The 20,675-nt window shown below is 40.5% G+C and overlaps 1 protein-coding gene across 1 annotated transcript in view; it reads right to left on the reverse strand.

Moving 5' to 3' along the window:
* Window positions 1–20,675, reverse strand: part of LOC105548711 (S-adenosyl-L-methionine-dependent tRNA 4-demethylwyosine synthase) — a 268,689-nt gene that overhangs the window by 24,399 nt on the left and 223,615 nt on the right. The window contains exon 15 of the mRNA XM_011992876.1: window positions 19,356–19,523. Within this exon, the coding sequence (XP_011848266.1) occupies window positions 19,356–19,523 (168 nt within the window). The remainder of the gene's footprint in view (window positions 1–19,355; window positions 19,524–20,675) is intronic.

Raw genomic sequence — 20,675 nt, forward strand, 5'->3', positions numbered from 1 at the left:
CCAGGATGGTCTTGATCTCCTGACCTCGTGATCCGCCCGTCTCGGCCTCCCAAAGTGCTGGGATTACAGGCTTGAGCCACCGCGCCCGGCCTATGTAGAACTTTTAAAAAGTAAATGAACTGGAAAAAACATGAAGAAAAATTCATTTTGTCCAGTAATGGCTTTAGTAAGTTTAACAGCCTGAGGAGTTATTACAAGTAACAGTGGGCTACTTAATTGGATCAAAGGGCTGTTAAGAGTTAAACTAGGTTAATTTTATCTTGAGAATTTGGCACTTGTGACTGATTCAAGTGGGGGTTGGTGTTTGAGCTAATCTGGGGCTACAGCAGGTGATCTGAAAAATTAAAATGCAAAAGAAGCCCAGAGAGGAAAGAGGAAGGGATAAAGAGGTGGAGAAAGACAGACAGACAGGTGGAGGTGAGAAGTGGCCTGATAGCTTCCTGGTTCCTTTTCCTAGATGGGTTCATTGGTGAATCCTACCAAACATTGAAGAAAGGAGTAACACCGATTCTCTGCAATATCTTCCTGAAAACAGAAACAGAGGAAACACTTCCTAACCCATTCTATGAGACTGGCATTACCCTGATACCAAAATGAGATAAAGATACTACAAGAAAGGAAAACAACAGAACAATAACTGTCATAAACACAGATGTAAAATCAATAAAATGTTAGCAAATCAAATCCAACAATGTATCCAAAGAATTATATGCCATGACCAAGTGGGACTTATTCCAGGTATGGAAGGCTGGTTCAACATTCAAAACTCAATTAATGTAATCCATCTATCAATAGGCTAAAGAAAAAAAAAATCACATGATCTTATCAATAGTTGCAGAAAATCAATTTGACAAAATTGTAACTGATTTATGATTAAAAACCCTCAGCAAACTAGAAACAGAAGGGAACTTTCCCAACCTAATAAACAATATATACCGAAAAGCCTTCCGTTAACATCATACTTAATGGTGAGAAACCAGATATTCCACATTAAGATCTTAAAAGACAAGGATGTCCCCTCTCACCATTCCTATTCAAGATTATACTGGAAGTCCTAGCTAATACAATAGACAAGAAAAGGAAATAAAAGATATACAGATTAGGAAGGAAGAAATAAAACTCTCTGTATACAGGTGACGTGATTATACACGTAGAAGATCCCAAAGAATCAATGAAAAACAAAGCCCTCTAGGAACTAGCAAGTGATTATGGCAAGGTTGTAAGATACAAAGTTAATATATATAAAATTAATTGCTTTCTTATACACTAGCAAGGAACAACTGGAATTTGAAATTCAAAACAATCGTGTTTACATTAGCATCAAAAAATTGAAATACAAATCTAACAAAACATATTCAGGATATACATATGTAGAAAACAAAGTCCAATTAAAAAAAAATCAGGCATATTTCAGTAAATGGAAGGATATTCCATGTTCATGGATTAGAAGACTCAATACAGTTGTCAGTTTTTCCCAACTGGGTTTGTAGATCCAGGTCAATCTCAATCAAAATCCTAGAGAGTGATTTTGTAGACATTGACAAACTGATTCTGAAGTTTATATGGAAAGGGAAAAGATCTAGAAGAGCCAACATAATAGCAAAGAAGAACAAGTTAGAAGAGTGACACTACTCAACTTCAAAACTTACTATACAGCTACAGAAATCAAGACTGCATGGCATTGGGGAAAGAACAGACACATAGATCAAGGCAACGGAATAGAAAGGCCAGAAATAGATTCACACAAACACATTCAACTCATCTTTGACAAAGGAGCAAAGGTAATTTAATGAAGAAATGATAGCCTATTCAACAAATGGTACTTTAACAATTGGATGTCCACAGCAAGAAAGATAAATCTAGATACAGATCTAGCTTATCTCTTTCAAAATGGATCGTAGACTTAACCATATAACATAAAACTTCTAGAAAATAGCATGGGAGGAAATCTAGGTGACCTTGAATGTGGTAATGAATTTTCAGATACACCACCAAAAGTGGGATCCATGACAAAAAATTAGTCAGCTGGACTTTATTAAAATTGAAAACGTTTGCTCTGAGAAGGGCATAATTAAGAGAATGAAGAGTCAAACCATAGACTAAGAGAAAATACTTTCAAAACACGTATCTGCTAAACAAAATTGCATCCAAAATATATAAAGAACTCCTAAACTCAGCCATAAGAAAATAACCAACTACCAGCCTAGACAACAAAATGAAACCCTGTCTCAACTAAAAATAAGCCAGGCACAGTGGCATGAACCTGTAGTCCCAGCTACTTAAGAGACTGAGGCGGGAGGATCCCCTGAGCCCAGGAATTCGAGACTGCAGTGAGCCATGACTGTGTCATGGCAGGCTGGGTGACAAGTGAGACCTTGTTTCTTAAAAAAGAAAAAAGAGCCGGGCATGGTGGCTCACGTTGTAATCCCAGCACTTTGGGAGGCTGAGGCGGGCAGATCACCTGAGGTCAGGAGTTCGAGAACAGCCAGGCTAACATGGTGAAAAGCTGTTTCTACTAAAAATACAAAAAATTAGCCGGGTGTGGTGGCAGGCACCTGTAATCCCAGCTACTTGGGAGGCTGAGGCAGGAGAATCATTTGAACCGGGGGGACAGAGGTTGCAGTGAGCTGAGATCGCGCCATTGCACTCCAGCTTGGGCAACAAGAGCAAAACTCTGTCTCAAAAAATAAAATTAAATTAAATTTTAAAAAACCCAATCCAATTAAAAAATAGGCACAAGATCTGAGCAGACACATCATAATACAAGATACACAGATGGCAAATAAGCATATGAAAAGATGCTCATCATTATTTGTCATCAGGAAATTTCAAATTAAAGCAATAGCAATATACCACTACAAATATATTAGAATAGCTAAACCTCAAAAAAAAAAAAAAAATCTGATATACACCAAATTCTGGCAAGGATGGACAGCAACAGGAACAGCCATTCATCAATGGTGGGAATGCAAAACGGCACAGCTACTTTGGAAGACAGTTTTTTTTACAACACTTAACATAATCCTACCATATGATCTAGCAATTGCACTTAGATATTTACCCAACTAATTTGAAAACATATTCACATAAAAACCTGTGCATTAATGTTTATAGCAGCTTTGTTCATAATTGTCCCAAACCGGAAGCAACCAAGACGTCCTTCAACAGGTGAACGAATAATGGTCCATCCACGCAATGGAGTTTTTTCGCCAAAAAAAAAAAAAAAAAAAGCTATCAAGCCAGGAAAAGGCATGAAAGAATTGCTTAAAAAAAAAAAAAAAAAGAAAGAAGCCAGTTTGATAAAACTACATAGTATTAATATATAATTCCCATTCTATGACCTTTGGAAAAGACACAACTGTAAGTACAGAACAATACAGTGGCTGCCAGGAGTTCCAAGTTTGGCAGGAGGGATCCAAAGAGGAAATGCGGGGGTGTTTTTTAGGGCAGAAAATTATTCTAAGTGATACTGTCATGGTAAATGTATGACATTATGCACTTGTCAAAATCTATAGAATTTTATAGCTGAAATACTGAATCTTAATGTATGCAAATTTTTTAAAATGCAGAAGTTAGGAGATCCCAGGATGGAGTGAAGACTGTGATAAGAGAATGGAATTCTATTACAAATGTATGAAATAATCTCACTGAAGGGCATAGAGGGGGAAAGACGCTGACCTAAGTCATTTTGGAAACGGGTGGAGTCTGCAAGACTAGAGGCAAAAGGAACTGCACATAGCGCTCTGCTCCAGGGTTAATAACTCCAATGCCGCTACATACACTGCAGTCGAATAGTGAAGTAAATGGATGGCTGGGGATGGGAGCCAGGTCTCTCACTGTTGGGCTGGGAATTTACAGATGAGCAAGGGGAGGAGGCTAGAATGATCCAAGGGGACATGGATTAGAGATATCAATGTGTTCACTTGAATACAGGTATAGACAGAAATATAGAAATGTGGATACACACATGTATTTCTCTGCTCTGTCAGCTGAGAGGGCCTAAAAAGACAGCCCAACAATGAGCATACCTTCCCCAGAGCTTGACTTCTAATACCATTCTCCAATAAACCATGGCTGAGGCAGGAAATACAGATGCTCCTCAACTTACAATGGGATTATGTCCTGATAAACCCATAATAAGTCAAAAACACGTGGCTGACTGAGAGCTGCGGCTCACTGCTGGCTCCGAGCATGGCAGCATAAGTGCAGTTTCCACTGAATTTGTATCGCTTTCATGCTATCATAAAGTCAAAAGACTGTAAGTTGAACCACTGTAAGTTGGGACCATCTGTGTGTGAGATAATCCTGGAGAATCTTGTAGTGCCAGAAAGTAAAAAAGTGCTCAACACACACACATGCATGCACGTTGAGGGGGGTATGGCAAAGTAACACAGGAGCCAACTGAAAGAGATCCAAATGGCCAAAGCTGGGACAATTTGATCAACAAAAGAAATAAGGTAGTACTGGATTATAACCCCAGGTAAAAAATAAATATTCATGCATTCACACTGATATAGACACACAGACAGACAGGCAGGCAGACCCAGAAAGATAGATGATGTATGAATGGATAGATGATACAAGGTGGATGTATGGATGGATGGATGGATGGATGGATGGATGGATGGATGGATGGGATGGATGGATGGATGGATGGATGGATGGATGGATGGATGGATGGATGGACAGATGGACGGTAGGCAAACAGATGACAGATGACTGATGGATGGACAGATAGATGATGGATGGATGGATGGATGGATGGATGGATGGATGGATGGATGGACAGACATATAGGCAGATGATGGATGGATGGACGGTAGATGAACAGATTATACATGATTGACGGATGGACAGACAGATGATGGATGGGTGGATGGACGGACAGATAGATGAAGGATGGATGGATGGATGAATGGACGGACAGACAGATAATGGATGGATGCACAGATGGATGGATAGACAGAGATAGTGATATAGATATATGACTGACCACGTTAATAAATGAGGGAGAAGGGACAAATCTTCAGTATGGAAGAATTCCAAATAACTTACATAGATACTCTGCCCTCAAGGACGGGAAGCCTAACACTGTGCCTCTTGGATACAGACCACACACAGTGATTTCCTCCCAAAGAGCACAGTATGAAAAGCAGGAGTGGAGGGAGTAATTTGACAGTGGAGAAACCTGACAAATACTGCCTCAGTTGGTGGATCGAGGTCAGCATTGTTAGTCATAAGCCATGATGACAGTAGCTGCATGCCTTTGATATAATGTGATGAAAATGGCACTTCGTCTCGGTGATCTTCCTCCTAAACATTCATAACCCAAGTCTTATGAGAAAAACGTCAGACAAATTTCAATAATAGGGCATTCCACAAAATCCCTCGAGTACTCCTCAAAGCTATCAAAGTCATCAAAAATAAGGAAAGTCTGAGAACTGCCATGGCCAAGAGAAGCCTAAAGAGAATTGACAACTAAATATAATGGGATCCTAGAACAGAAAAAGGACATTAGGTAAAACCTAAGGAAATCTAAATAAACTGTGGACTTCAGTTAACAATCATAAATCAACATTGGCTCACTAATTGTAACACACCAATGTAAGATGCTAATAGGGCGAATCTAGGGTATATGGGAACTCTCTATAATACAGTCTCAATTTTTCTGTAAATCAAAAACTTCTGTAAAACATAAAGTCTATTGAAAATAATAGTAATAACTGGCCGGGTGCAGTGCTTATGCTTGTGATCCCAGCAATTTGAGAGGCCAAGGCAGGTGGATCACTTGAGGTCAGGTGTTCAAGACCAGACTAGCTAACATGGTGAAACCCTGTCTCTACTAAAAATACAAAATTAGCCGGGCGTGGTGGCGCGCGCTTGTAATCCCAGCTACTCAGGCAGCTGAGGCAGGAGAATCACTTGAACCTGGGAGATGGAGGTTGCAGCGAGCTGAGATCGTGCCACTGCACTCCAACCTGCGTGACAGAGCGAGACTCTATCTCAAAAAATAATTTTAAAAAAATTTTTACAAAAAGAATGAAGCTTTGAAACACTGCTATGTGGATTCCGCAAGCCATATATATCACTTATCACTTGGCTTCCACTGGCTGTGACCCACTATACTAGGATATTGCCAATATGTGGAGGGAATTTCAATGTTTCTGCACTAACATTATCAAAGCTTGTTGGATTCTCATGGTCTAATTAATTTCTAGACTGATAGGACCAAGGTTACATTTAAGCTGGCTAGGCTGAAAGCCCAGAAACAGCTGAGTGCACCACTTTGTCCCAGCCACCCCCTCCAAAGCACAGAGGGCTCACCGTCCCCTGTAGGCAACTGTGGTCATCTCCTTGTCCCTCTAGCTCAACCCTGAAACTAAAATGTGTAGGCTCATTTACCTGAATGTGAGTGGGATCTGTCTTTCCACTGCTCAAAGCCAAGGTCATTGAGCTTTCTGCACCTTTCTATTATGTTGGTGCAAAAGTAATTGCGGTCTTTGCCACTGAAAGTCATACTTACTATCATAGCCACTAATACGATAGTGGCTACGTAGCCTGCCTCTTATCAAATGCAGAAGCCCTGCTATCTAGACTCTGAACATCATATCTACATAATACAACTCAGAAGGCTATTAAAATAAATCATCCATTTTCAAAAATATTTCACTATAATTAAGCAATGATTTGCACGTGGCATAGAATATGACAATGACAATATCACTGCACTGCAAACGATCACGAAGTATTACAGGTATGAATAGGGTAATAGAGATCATAAGACACTCTCCAGAGGCTATATCATGTTGTAAAAATCTTACAAATTTAATGCAGGATCTTTAAAGGTCATGTAAATGTAAATACCCAAATGATGTCTGGGATCCCTCTAGAATGTTGTAGGTTTTTTTAAAAGAATCACTTTACATTTTGGATTATATGGTATCATGAATCAGATGGTATGTTGTTTTATTTTATATTATTTAGAAAAGGTCCGGCTCTGTTGCCCAGGCTGGGGGCACAATCTGTGCTCACTGCAACCTCCAGGAGAATCCTGAGGCAGGAGAATCACTTGAACCTGGGAAGCAGAGGTTGCAGTGAGCTGAGATTATGCTATTGCACTCCAGCATGGGAGACAGAACAAGACTCCATCTCAAAAAAAAAAAAAAAAAAGCAAACAAAATTTGTGAGGTGGATAAAGAAATGTCACAACTGGGGAATTTTCAATGTTCTGCTTTGTAACAATATTCTTATTTCTGCTAGCCAATTTTACTATAATCAAAAAAGTACAGTACAGTTGATAGGGATGACTTTCACCAAGCATGGATGGCATCAGTTTCCTGCTGCAGAACAAGGAAGGTATAGTGAATGAGAAAAGGTCGCTGGATTTAACAATTAGCAGGTCACTGATGACATATAAAATAGCAAACTCAGCCCAATAAATATTTACTGAATAAATGAAGGAGTGAATGAATGATAAGGAAGAAGGTCGGTAGTTACCAAAACTAGCAAAGAAGATGGAACAAAGTTTCTGATTCCAGAAGGGAAGACAATGAGAAAGGAAAGCAGCTAAAGGAAAGGGGTCTATTGATCTGCTAAGCACACCGAGAATCTGGTATGTACCAGGTACTCTAGAAAGTACTGGGAATGACAGTCCTGGTGTTCTAGTAACTCACAGCTTCCTAGAGGAGGCATCCTTGTTATATGTGCATATAGATCTGACAGAAGTAGTCTCAAAGGAAGAGAAGTTTGTTTTACAATTTTTAAAGAGCAGAACTACACAACACAAGGTGAACTGGGGTGGGTAGGGAAAGGAGGGCATTTCTGGCCAAAGAAATACCTTGAGCAAATGCACAGAAGAAAGAAGGAATATGGCAGTACCATTTAAAAGCCCAGGGAGGGGGCATGAAATGAAATGAAAAAGGACCTGATTGTGAAGGCCATTACAAATCCAATAAAATGATTAGATGTTTCTCTTGCATGTTATGTGAGATGTCACATGTTCCAAAATGTAGAGAAACAATAAGCTTGGAATGAACAGCATAAACAAGGAGGATGTGGAATAGTTGATATCTGCTCTTGGTTATGTATGGATTGTATGATGATTTTAGTGGATTCTTCTAGTCTTTAGGGTTTGTTTTGCTCCTTTTCTGCTTCTTTCCTTTGTCTTTTAGTTACATCTCTGCTTCATTTCATTTATTTATTTATCTATTTATTTATTCATTCATTTATTCATTTTTCAGTGGCACAATCTTGGCTCACTGCAACCTCCGCCTCCCAGGTTCAAGCAATTTTTCTGCCTCAGCCTCCTGAGTAGTTGGGATTACAGGTGCCAATCACCACATCCAGCTAAGTTTTATATTTTTAGTGAAGCCAGGGTTTCATCATGTTGGCCAGGCTGATCTCGAACTCCTGACCTTAGGTGATCTGCCTGCCTCGGCCTCCCAAAGTGCTGGGATTATAGGCGTGAGCCACCGTGCCCGGCTACATCTCTGCATTTAAACACTAGTATCCGTAGAGTAAATTGCTAGCCTACTTATTAAATGGGATCTGATGAGATCTGATTAGGATTAGGAAAAGATGTTTTCACGTAAGTGTCAGGAAATCCTTTCCAGTAACACTGCAACAGCAGCCATACAACCTGAACTGGACAACACTTTTCAATCAAATAAAGAAAATGAGTTCACCTGGAAATAACCTACCAATATCAAAGAGTCCCATCTGGATTGGCATTACTGTTCACTAGCGAGATGCGAACCCCAACTCTACAGTGGTATAATGTCTGGTTCTGGACAAGATGGAGTAGACGTACCTCTCCCTATTCTGCCTGCTAAGTGCAGCTAAAAATAAAGAATATTCTATATAAGGCAAGCAAAAAGATTCTCAAAGGTAGAGATAAGAAGGCACACTGGCTAGGGGCCTTGGGATCTGAGGAACAACATAGTGGTGAGTTTTTTGAGTTTTATTTTTGGCTCAGATATCCTGGACTGGGCTGCAAGCCAGAAACACCAATGGCTGTGGACAATTATTGGATTAAAAAAAAAAACAAAGAGTCCCAAGTAAAGGCTGCTTTCTTAGGACAGCAGGAACAGGGCAGCCTAGTAAGACAGAAGGCTTTTAGACAATAACTACCCTAGGCCATGAGAAAAACTGGCCTCATTCCCATCCAGTCAGCAAATGCTGAGTGGGGAACTCAGACTCCCACCTTCACCTGGCCGTAACGAGGTACCCCTCTCGACTCCTGCTACCAGGGAGGTATCAGAGAAGGTGAGTGGGGAATCCTGTCCTCCTCCTCTAATGTCATACAGACTATACAGGAAGCCTGGACTTTCACTCTACCTACCAGTAACAAGGCACCTCTCCCCCACACACTCGAGTGGTGTCAGAAGAAGCTTAGTGGAGAACCAGGACTTCTACCACCACCCAGCAGCAATAAGGGCCCCCCACCTCCATCCTATAATGTCAGTGGAGTCTAAGAGGGGAACAGACACAAGATGGTTCTCCCTTCCTCATCAGAAGGGTATCACAGGAGGCTGACAGGAGACAGAACTTCTGCCCTCACTTGGAAGTAACAAGGCACCCTTCCTACAGTAGGTCAATAGAAGCTGAGAGGGCAACTGCACTTTTACCTCTCCCTGGAAGTAAGGAGGTAACACCCTCTCAGCCATCCCCATAGTGCAGTGTCAAAGGAGGCCGGCTAAGGCAGAAGATTTATTAATAAATAAGATCCAGAGTCTCCTAACATAACACCCAAAATGTCTGGGAAACAACTGAAAATCACTTATCATACCAAGAAACAGGAAAATCTCAATTTGAATGAGAAAAGACAATCAAAACATGCCAACATGGAATGTGTTGGAATTATCTCATTAAGATTTTAAAGTAGCCATCATAAATGTGCTTCAATGAGCAATTAAAAACAGACACAAGAAACAGAAAGTTGGCTGGGTGTGGTGGCTCATGCCTGTAATCCCAGGGAGGTCGAGGCGGGTGGATCACCGGAAGCCAGGAGTTCAAGACCAGCCTGGCCAACATGGTGAAACCCCATCTCTTACAAAAATTTAAAAATTAGCTGGGCATGGTGGTATGGCTCCATGTAATCCCAGATATTCAGGAGGCTGAGGCAGGAAAATCACTTGAACTCGGGAGGCAGAGGTTGCAGTGAGCCGAGATTGTGCCATTGGATTCCAGCCTGGATGACAGAGTGAGATTCTGTTTCTCAAAAAAACAAAAAAGAAGAAGAAATAAAACAAAAGAGAAGAGAAGAGAAGAGAGACGAGAGATGGAAGGAAGGAATGAGAAATAGTTAAATAGAAATAGGAAAATAATCAAATGGAAATTTTAGAACTGAAAAATATAATAACTAAAATAATAAATGGTTCAACAGAATAGAAGAGTAAAAAGACAGAAGGAATCAATCTAAAGTTAGAACAAGAGTCTAAAAAAACAGAGAGACTAAAAGAGAAACAAAGCCTCAGATACCTGTGGGACCATAACAAAAAAAATCTAACATTTGTATCATTAGAGATGTAAAAAGAGAAGAGAAATCAGATGAGGCTGAAAAAAGTATCTAGAGAACAACTAGAAACTTCCCCAATTTGTAAAGGGCATATACCTGCAGATTCAGGAAGCTGAGCATGCCTCCAAAACAACAGACCCAAAGAAACCCAGGCCAAGGCAACCTGTAATCAAACTTCTGAAAACTAAAGACCTGAATATTTTTAAAAATCTTTAAAGCAGGGAGAGAGAAACATCTTACCTAAAGGAGAAAAACAACTAAATGACAAAGGATTTTTCATCAGATACCAGAGAAGCCAGAAGGAAAGAAAAGAACTGTCAATCCAGAATACTTTACCTACCAAAAATATCCTTCAGGAACGGAGAGGAAACCAAGACAGTGGCAGATGAAGGAAAACTAAGAGGACTGGTTGCTATCACACTGGCTCTAAGAGAATTGCTAAAGGAAGTTCTTCAAACAGATGGGGAAGATTCCAAAGGAAACTTGGACCATCTGGAAGAAAGAAAGAACAACAGAAGGAGTAAGAATATGAGTAAATACAATAAACTCTTCTTCTCTTGAGTTTTCTAAGTTATCTTTGATAGTTGAAGCAAAAATTGTAATAGGATGCCATGTGATTTTCACTGTAGGTGCAGGAAACATCTAAGACATTGTAAGTAAGAGAGGGAAAAGAGATTTAAGAGAGGTAAAGTTTCCACATTTCACTCAAACTGCTAACATGTTGACACTAGTAGACTGTGATATATTATATATGCATAATGTAATATGTAAATCAACCACTAAAAAGTCTATACGAGGAGACGCACTCAACAACAGTGCAGAGAAATAAAAATGGAATTCTAAAATAGATTGGCAGAGTAGACTAAAAAAGTATGACAACTGTATGTTGCCTATAAGAAACTCACTTCGAATACAATGATACAGGCAGGTTGAAAGGCAAAGGACAGAAAAACATATGCCATGCAAACATTGATCAAAAGAAAGCTGAAGTGGCTCTATTATTGTCAGATAGAGTAAACTTCTGTTTATATATCCTTCTTCCAATGAGAAGATTACAGAGATGGAGAGGAGATTAGTGGTCGCCAGAGGCTAGGGATAGTTGGTATTGGACTACAAAGGAAGTGTGAGAAAGATCTTTGTGGTGATAGAACAGTTTTCTATCTGGGTCGTGGTGATGGCTACATAAATCTACACATAAAACAGCATAGAACTAAACACACACATGTGAGTGCATTTAAAATTCATGAAATCTGAATAAGGTCGATGGGTTGTATTAATGTCTATTTCCTGATTTTGATAACATACTATGATCATGTAAGATGTTATCACTGGGAAAAACTACGTGAAGGGTACCTGAGACCTTTCCGTACCATTTTGCAGCTTCCTATGAATCTATAATTGTTTTAAAGTAAAGACGTGGTATTCAGTTTTCTTTTGTGGCTGTCTTGGTACAACAATAGGAGAGTAGTCCTTCATTCAACATGACTGCAGCAGCTTGCACTCTCTTTCAGAAGTCCCGGGATTATTAGTAGAAATTGAGGCCGGGCACAGTGGCTCATGTCTGTAATCCCAGCACTTTGGGAGGCCGAGGTAGGAGGGTGCTTGAGCCCAGGAGTTTGACAGCAGCCTGGCCAACACAGTGGGAACCCATCTCAATAAAAAAATTCAAAAATTATCTGGGCATGGTGGCTCACGCCTATAGTCCCAGCTACTCCTCGAGAGGCTGAAGCAGGAGGACTGCTTGAGCCTGGGAGGTTGAGGTTGCAATGAGCCAAGTTCACGCCACTGCACTCCAGCCTGGGTGACAGAGTGAGATGAGACCCCGTCTCCAAAATAAAAAAATAAATTGAGCAATCTTCTGAGAAAGCAGAGAATGATAAACAGGTATTTGATGATTTGGACCTCTCTGGTTTTGGATCACCTGACTCAGCTCAGGAGCTTAAAGAAAGGGCCAATGGACCAGGCCTGAGAAGTGACTATTTCCTAAGAAGTGGTACCATATTTTCATCTTTCGCTAGACACTAGTATAAGAATAGAGAGGCCATGGCTGAAAAATGACAAGATCTGCATACTCTGATATCAGAAAAAGGAAAAGAAGCGCCAGAAAACACATAATTGGAAGGAATCTAAATGAGCCTTGTTTTACTTTTTGGATGGGTTTCTGTATTATTTCCTCATGGCCATGGTTCCCAAGCAGTGGGAGCACAGTACTCACTGGGACACTGCAAGGCATCTTGAATTTTAAAGAGGAACGCAGTGACACTGGACATCTGTTGGGCATTCCATCAACTACCAGCTTGAGAGAGTTCCTAGTTTCAACATTAGGCTGTGTCACATTTCTTTCGATGATGTCGTAACAAATAGAACTGCTGCTAGGTATTTCTTTTGACCTACAGGTCTTGTGAAAAAGCTATTGAGGCACTAGAGCACTATGAATGTGCAAGTTGGAAACCTCCACGTTAAGGTATCCGTGGTGTTTAAGTAATTAATTTCAAAGCATTTTGGATGGTCACCTGGACCATCTGTCTCACTCTGGGCATTCTAAGGACAACTTCTCATAATTTGGACTCTATAATGTGGTATCTATATCTTTGCTGGAATTTCTTCCTGACATCGCAGAGTCAATCCATTCACTCTCTACCTACATGAAAAATAAATATGCAAGTAACATCATCTCCGTGGAAGACACCTTCACAATCACCTGTTTCCCAGGTTAGAGGCCAGGGAGTCATGCCTGAACCTGCACACTCATTAATGGTCCTCATTTAATACTTTGCCAGGTCTACCACTCACTATTCTCACTCATCACAGCCTTTGTCTCAGACCCCCATTTCACCCTCAGATTGCTGGACCTGAGGGTTATAACAGGTTTGTTGTTGTTGTTGTTGTTTTAGATATGGAGGAGGGTCTCACTATGTTGTCCAGGCTGAGCTAGAACTCCTGGACTCAAGTGAGTCTCCTGCCTCAGCCTCCTGAGTAGCTGAGACTACAGGCACATGACACCACAGCTGGCTATCACAACAGTGTTTTAACTGGTTTCTCTTACAGCTTTTCAATCCATCCCCTGTAATGCTGCCAATTTTTTCTGAAACACAAATCTTGATTGTGGCACTTCCCTACCTAAAGCTCTCCAGTGCCTCCCCATGCCCTTTAGGGAAAATGACATTTAGGATGCCATTCAATGCTATCTGTGATCTTAACCCTACCTAATAATCTCCTTCCCCTGCAACCCTTCTCTTGACCTTCAGCCAACCCAAACTACTTGTGGTTCTCAATGTGCCATGTCTCCGTGCATCTCCTTGGACTTCTGCTTGTACTGCTTCTGCTCAAATGTTTTTCCTACCTCAGCCATCATTTAAGATCCAGGTAAATGGCTCCTCCTCTGTGAAGCCTCTCCTGATGGGACCAAGTAGTCCTCAGAATGCACTCAGTGAGCTCCATTCCATTCTTCCATCATAGCTCTGATTACATTCTCAGCACTTTTTTTTTAAAGATATTTGTCTTTTTCTGTTAGACCATTCTTGAAGGCAGGAACTGATATGGTTTGACTGTGTCCCCACCCAAATCTCACCTTGAATGGTAGTTCCCGTAATTCCCACGTGTTGTGGGAAGGACCTGGTGTGAGATAACTGAATCATGCGGTGGTTTCCCCCATACTGTTCTTGTGGTAGTCAATAAGTCTCATGAGATCTGATGGTTTTATAAGGAGTTTCCTCTTTCGCTTGGTGCTCTTTTCTTTCTTGTCTGCCAACATCTAAGAGATGTGCCTTCCACCATGATTGTGAGGCCTCCCCAGCCATGTGGAACTGTGAGTCCATTAAACCTCTTTTCCTTTATAAATTACCCAGTCTCAGGTATGTCTTTATCAGCAGCGTGAAAACGGACAAATACAGGGACCACTGTTTACTCATCTTTGTAATCTTAGAGTACCCAGTCCTCTGTATTCTCAGAACACCCATGTGCCTGACACACATGGGTATTCAACAAACATTATAGAGAATAATGAGGGTCTATCTCAGATTCTCTCCTCTGTCCTGGTGCACACTTGGTGCCATGTCTGGTTGTGCACTGATCACACTGATTTTCAGTCGTTTTCCTCACTAAACCACGAGCTCCTTGTGGGTAGGGGAAGACCCATAAAAGCAGCAGTAACAACTATTTATTAACTGCCTATTTCACTTCAGGTTCCCTTCTAAGTTCTTTCTTTCTACTTTTTCCTTCCTTCTTTCCTTCCATCCTCCCTCCCGCTCTTCTCTTCTTCTCTTTCTCTCTCTCTCTCTTTCTTTCTTGATGGAGTCTCACTCTGTCGCCCAGGCTGGAATCCTTCTAGGTACTTTAAATATGTTACTTTTAATCTTGATAATGGCCTTGAAAGCAATACTATTAGTATCAATTTTGAGTAAGGATATGAGGGATTTAATTAGAGAGAACGGAGAGATACAGAGAGAGGAACAGGGAGTATAGGAGAGTGGTTTAAAATCAGTACAGTTCCAGTAACCCACTGGAACAAAAAATAGAATTCCTGAGTCCATACTGATAAATAAATAAATAAATAAATGGGAAGCAAGGGAGGGCTTTTGTTTATAGTAGAATGCTGAAGGTAAATGTGGAAGGAGTGGTACAGTTACAAAAATCAATATTTTACAATCAATAAAACATTTTATCAGGCAGGAACCATCAATAAGTGCTAAATCTATGGGGAAATTTTGGTAAGAAGCGAGATACTGCATTGTCTTATGGTACCTTTTCATAGATAGCTTATTAGGTGCAAAGGAGAGAAACAGAAGAACTGGGTAAAAGTTGTTGGCTGAACAAAATCATCACCACTAATGAGGGAGACATGGACACCAGGTACCAAGTGTGACACTCTGAAAAGGACACACCGCCAACGCAGTATTCCATCTGAGGATGTACAACTTCAATCTAGCCACAAGGAAAAATCAAGCAAATATAAAACAAAAAACATTTCCTTTTTTTTTGAGATAGTCTCGCTCTGTTGCCCAGACTCAACTGCAATGGCATAATCATGGCGCACTGCAGCCTTGACCTGCTGGGCTCAGATGATCCTTCCACCTTAGCCCCCTAAGTAGCTGGGACTACAGGTTCGTGCCATCACGCCTAGGAAATTTTTCTGTTTTTAAATAGCGATGGGGTCTCACTATGTTGCCCAGAGTGGTCTTGAACTCCTGGGGTAAAGGGATCCACCTGCCTCAGCCTCCCAAAGTTCTAGGATTACAGGTGTAAGCCACTGCACCTCGCCAAGAAATATTTCTATTAAAAGAAAGGGAAGGGAGGAAACTGTATTCTTTTAAAATAGCAACATCATAAAAGACAAAGGAACACTGTGGAAATGTTCCAAATTGAAGGTGACTACAGAGACATGAGAAGAAAATGTAGTATCTGCCTAAATTAGGGATTGGGTAACTGTGGCTGGTAGGCCCAATCTGGCCACATTTAGCTCACAGACATGTTTTAAGGACAGTCTTTGCATTTTTAAGAGATTGTAAAATGAGTAAACAAGCAAAGAATATCTGACAGAGACTATATGTGCCTTGCAAACCTCAAATATTTACTTTATATAAAAATTAAAATATTTACTTTGTATCTTTTTTTTTTTTTTGAGATGGAGTCTCACCCTGTCGCCCAGGCTGGAGTGCAGTCGCCCAGGCTCGACTCACTGCAACCTCCACCTCCCGGGTTCAAGCGATTCTCCTGCCTCAGCTTCCTGAGTACCTGAGATTACAGGCCCCTGCCACCACATCCAGCTAATTTTAGTATCTTTATTAGAGATGGGGTTTCGCTATGTTGGCCAGGCTGATCTCGAACTCCTGACCTCAAGTGATCTGCCCGCCTCAGCCTTCCTCCCAAAGTGCTGGGATTACAGGCATGAGCCACCACACCTGGCCCATATTTTCTTTATAAACAAAGTTTGCTGACTCCTGCAGAGTAGATCCTGAACTGGAGGGGGAAATGCTATAAAGGACATTACAAGTTGAACTGACAAAATGTGAATATGGATAGTAGATTAAAGTCATGTATCAGTTTACAGTTTTGAAGTTGATAACTGTATTGTGGTTATAAGAGACAATATTCCTAGTCTTAAGAAATTCACACTGAAACATTTAGGGCAAAGGACCATGACCAATGCAACATTTCCTCAAATGGCTCAGAAAAGACAGATGTGTGCATGTGTATGCTGGGGGGCTGGGGGCGGGGGGCGGGGGTGCGGAAGGGAGGGAGAGAGAGGGAGAGAGAACAAGAGCACAAGAGAGCGAGCAAGAGAACAAGCAAATGGCAGAAAAATGGTAACAGGTGATTTTGCAAATCTGTGTCCTTTGTTCTATTTTTATCATCGTACTTTTTTGTAAATTTGAAATAATTTCCAAGTTTAAAACAAAAGAAAAAGAAAGAAGGAAGGAAAGAAGGGAATACAGGCTCTGGAGTCAGATGCCAGGGCTTAAATCCCATTTCTCCTCCTTACTGGCTGTTTCATCTTGGGCAAGTTACTGAACCCCTTGATGTGTCAATTTCTCATCCATAAGACAGAGGTCAGGCTGGGCATGGTGGCCCATGCCTGTAATCCCAGCACTTTGGGACACTGAGACAGGCGTATCACTTGAGGTCAGGAGTTCGAGACCAGCCTGGCTAACATGGTGAAACACCATTTCTACTGGAAATACAAAAATTAGCCGGTGTGGTGGCTCACGCATGTAGTCCCAGCTACTCAGGAGGCTAAGGCAGGAGAAGCGCTTGAAGCGAGGAGGCAGAGGTTCCAGTGAGCCGAGGTTGCATCGCTGCACTCCAGCCTGTGCAACAGAGCAAGATTTCATCTTTAAAAAAAAAAAACAAAAAAAACAGAGGTCTCAATAGTACCTACCTTACAGGGATGCTGTGAGGATTTAAAAATACACTTGACAGTGTCTGTCACATATTAAGCATTTGCCAAATTAGGTGGTTTTATAAAAATAACAATAACTGAAGCAGCAATAACTGAATCATGCTATGAGCTAGGTGCTGTGTTAAGTCTTTCATAGCAACGGCCTTGGCTAGCAATATGCCCATTTTCCAGATGAAAAGCTAAAAAGAGATAAGGGCCAAGATTAAAGCCCTCTAATCAATCTGGCTCCACATATAATCTCTTCTCATTCATCACACTACAGAAAGAGGAAAGAACTTGCACAAAGTCACCTAGTTAACAAGTGGTGGTGTAAGATTTGTGCCAAGTCTACTTTGCAATTAACCCTGTGGCTTTCCATTCTTCATGTCTGAGCACTGAGTCCCTTGCTGCACAGCCTGGTGTCCAGAACTCAGCAGGCACTCAATAAACACTCAAAGAACTGAATTGGCTTGAATGAGACGGTTGCTATCGATTTCCTCTATCCTCATGGGAATAGAGAAGAAATCTAACAGACTGAAGTAAAGTATTAGACTAAAATTAAATTGTCCTGTTTTAAATGTTCCTTTGAATACTGCCAATGGTTTCGAAAGATGCCCTGTAGTATACAAAAGATCAATGGACTAGAGGGAGAGAAGGCTGTGATTCTAGTTTGACACAGCCATTTAAGCCAGTCGCTTCACCGTTCAGACCTCAGTTTCCATATGGAAAAACTGAGAGGGTTAAATCACATATTTCAAACACCTCAGGAGAGATCTGATCCTAGGCTTGACTTCATTTCTAGAAATAATCTTCTAAATACAACATACAGAACGCAACCACAGGTAACAAGGCACGGGAGAAGACAAGGCAACATGAATGAGAACCTTCAGAAATGACAGATAACAGACACATGGCCACAGAAACTTTAGACATTGGAATTATCAGATGCAAACCATAAAACAACTCACTTCCAGTACTCAACAAGATAAAACCCAAGCTTGAAAACTTCAGCAGGGAAATAGAAATTATACAAAATAGCATTTTTGAAATAAACAAACCAAGCAGAAATTACACAATTAAAAAACATGAAATCTAAAGTTAAGAAATTAATGGTTGAATTTAATAGCATAGGAGACACAGCTGAGGCAAAACTTAGTGAACTGGAATATGAATCAATAGAAACTACCCAAAATGAAACATGGAGAGATGGAGAGACAAAAGCAAAAAAATACAAATGAGAAGGCAAGAGATATAAAAAACTAAATATAGTGACGTCTAACATATGTTTAATTGGAGTCCCAGAGGAGAAAATATAATGAGAAAGAATATGTATTTAAAGAAATAAAGACTAAGAAATTTTCCAGAACTTCTCCAGAAAATTAACAAATTATTTCAGTGGCCCACCTCTATCAAGAACTGGATTTTTCCTTTGCTAGGAGTTATTTACTTAAGAAAGATACTAGATTCATGTACTTGTTCTATCTAATAAAAGGACTAAAGGGGAAAAATGGAAATAGTGTTATAAACTAAAATCCCAAACAAAATTCTCCAGATGCCAAGATTCAAGCAATCTAAAATTTGATAGATACCTCAATATTGCTTCTGACAGCTAGAAACTCATATGGGGACTATTTACTATTTTAGCTTTTCCCTGTCATTCCAGGAAAGGACTAGAGGTTATCACAAGGATATTTTGCTTTGTTTTGTTAGCATGCACCTTCTAAAAACTGCAAACCAGAAAGTACTTCAAGATGTCGAGAGGAGGGCTAAACAAGAAGCAATTTCACACAGAAAAGAGTTTATGAGCCCAGCAGACAGAATTTAGTGCTTTCTTATTTTTGTTTTAGGAAAGGTAGTAAACAAGCAAATAATACCTATAACAATGTAAGAGGAAAATAGAGAAGAGAAGGAAAGAACAGCAGGGTCGGGGAACAGAAGAATCCATATTTGAGTTATTCTTACCTTTTTGTGTGCTATCAGGAGGCAATTAGAGTGTTCGTGTTCACATGCAATTTCATAGTCAGGGATCAGATCCACCAGCTCACGGACAAACTGTACCACTTCCTCATGCCAGGGCACATGGGCCATGGTAAGACTGCTTGCTGAACTTTCTCCGCAGTAGGTAACACCCTGTGGAAACAGTATAACCATCAGAGATGACTACAGACCTACCTGCATGTCATAGAAGAAGACTTTCAGAGCCAGAAAGCCTTCTTGAGGTCATCCAATGCAATCCAGTCCGCATTTTACAGTGAAGGAAGTGAACATAGAGACGATAAAATCTGCTTAGGAGACCATACAAGTAGCTACTGACAAAGACAGCAGGCTGATGCTCTCGCTACTCTATGACATTGCTGGGGGCTTAAGTACCTGTGCTTTCTACAGTTGTCACAATCTATGCTGTCTGGTCACAATAATGTATTTGAATCAATAGCATGTTTTTTGATTCAGATTCATCTCTGCACTATAACTGAGGAATTCTGAAGGGGTTATCACCCCTTAGGATAATAATGGGGACACAGTGGACACTCACAAAAATTCACTGACCAAGTAATTGATTCACTGGGAAAATAAGCTGAGCTTCCATTTTCTAGTATAATTGAGATTGAAACTGGCAAACTTTTTCCTTAAAGTACCAGGTAAGGATCCCTTTAAAATTATTATTATTATTATTATTATTATTATTATTTTGAGACAGAGTCTTGCTCTGTCGCCCAGGCTGGAGTGTAGTGGCACGATCTCGGTTCACCACAACCTCCACCTCCTGGGTTCAAGAGAGTCTCGTGCCTCAGCCTTCCGAGTAGCTGGGATTACAGACGCCTGCCACCACGCCTGGCTAATTTTTGTACTTTTAGTAGAGATGGGGTTTTGCCATGTTGACCAGGCTGGTCTTGAATTCCTGGCCTCAAGCAATCTACCTGCCCCAGTCTCCCAAAAGTGCTGGGATCACAGGTGTGAGCCACTACACCTGGCCTAAAATTATTCTTTAAGGAATTCATTTTGTAATGCACTTTGAATGTGGTTGTATAGACAATCATGCCAAAAGGGAAATACATTTGTGTATGCACCTATATACCTTTACACACAACTACATACACACATGTATTTCACCAACATAGAAATTCTTCTTAAGTACAACTGCAGAAAGATAAACTGTCTAACTCTTTTGGACTCTCTAACAGCCCAGGCATACAAGAGCCCAAAATTTCATAACTAAATTCTCTATTTGGTAAATTACATAATGGTAAATGATTACTTTTCTAATAATAAAAGATTTATCTT

The sequence above is a fragment of the Mandrillus leucophaeus genome, unplaced genomic scaffold (assembly GCF_000951045.1).
Source record: "Mandrillus leucophaeus isolate KB7577 unplaced genomic scaffold, Mleu.le_1.0 Scaffold42, whole genome shotgun sequence".
NCBI lineage: Eukaryota > Metazoa > Chordata > Mammalia > Primates > Cercopithecidae > Mandrillus > Mandrillus leucophaeus.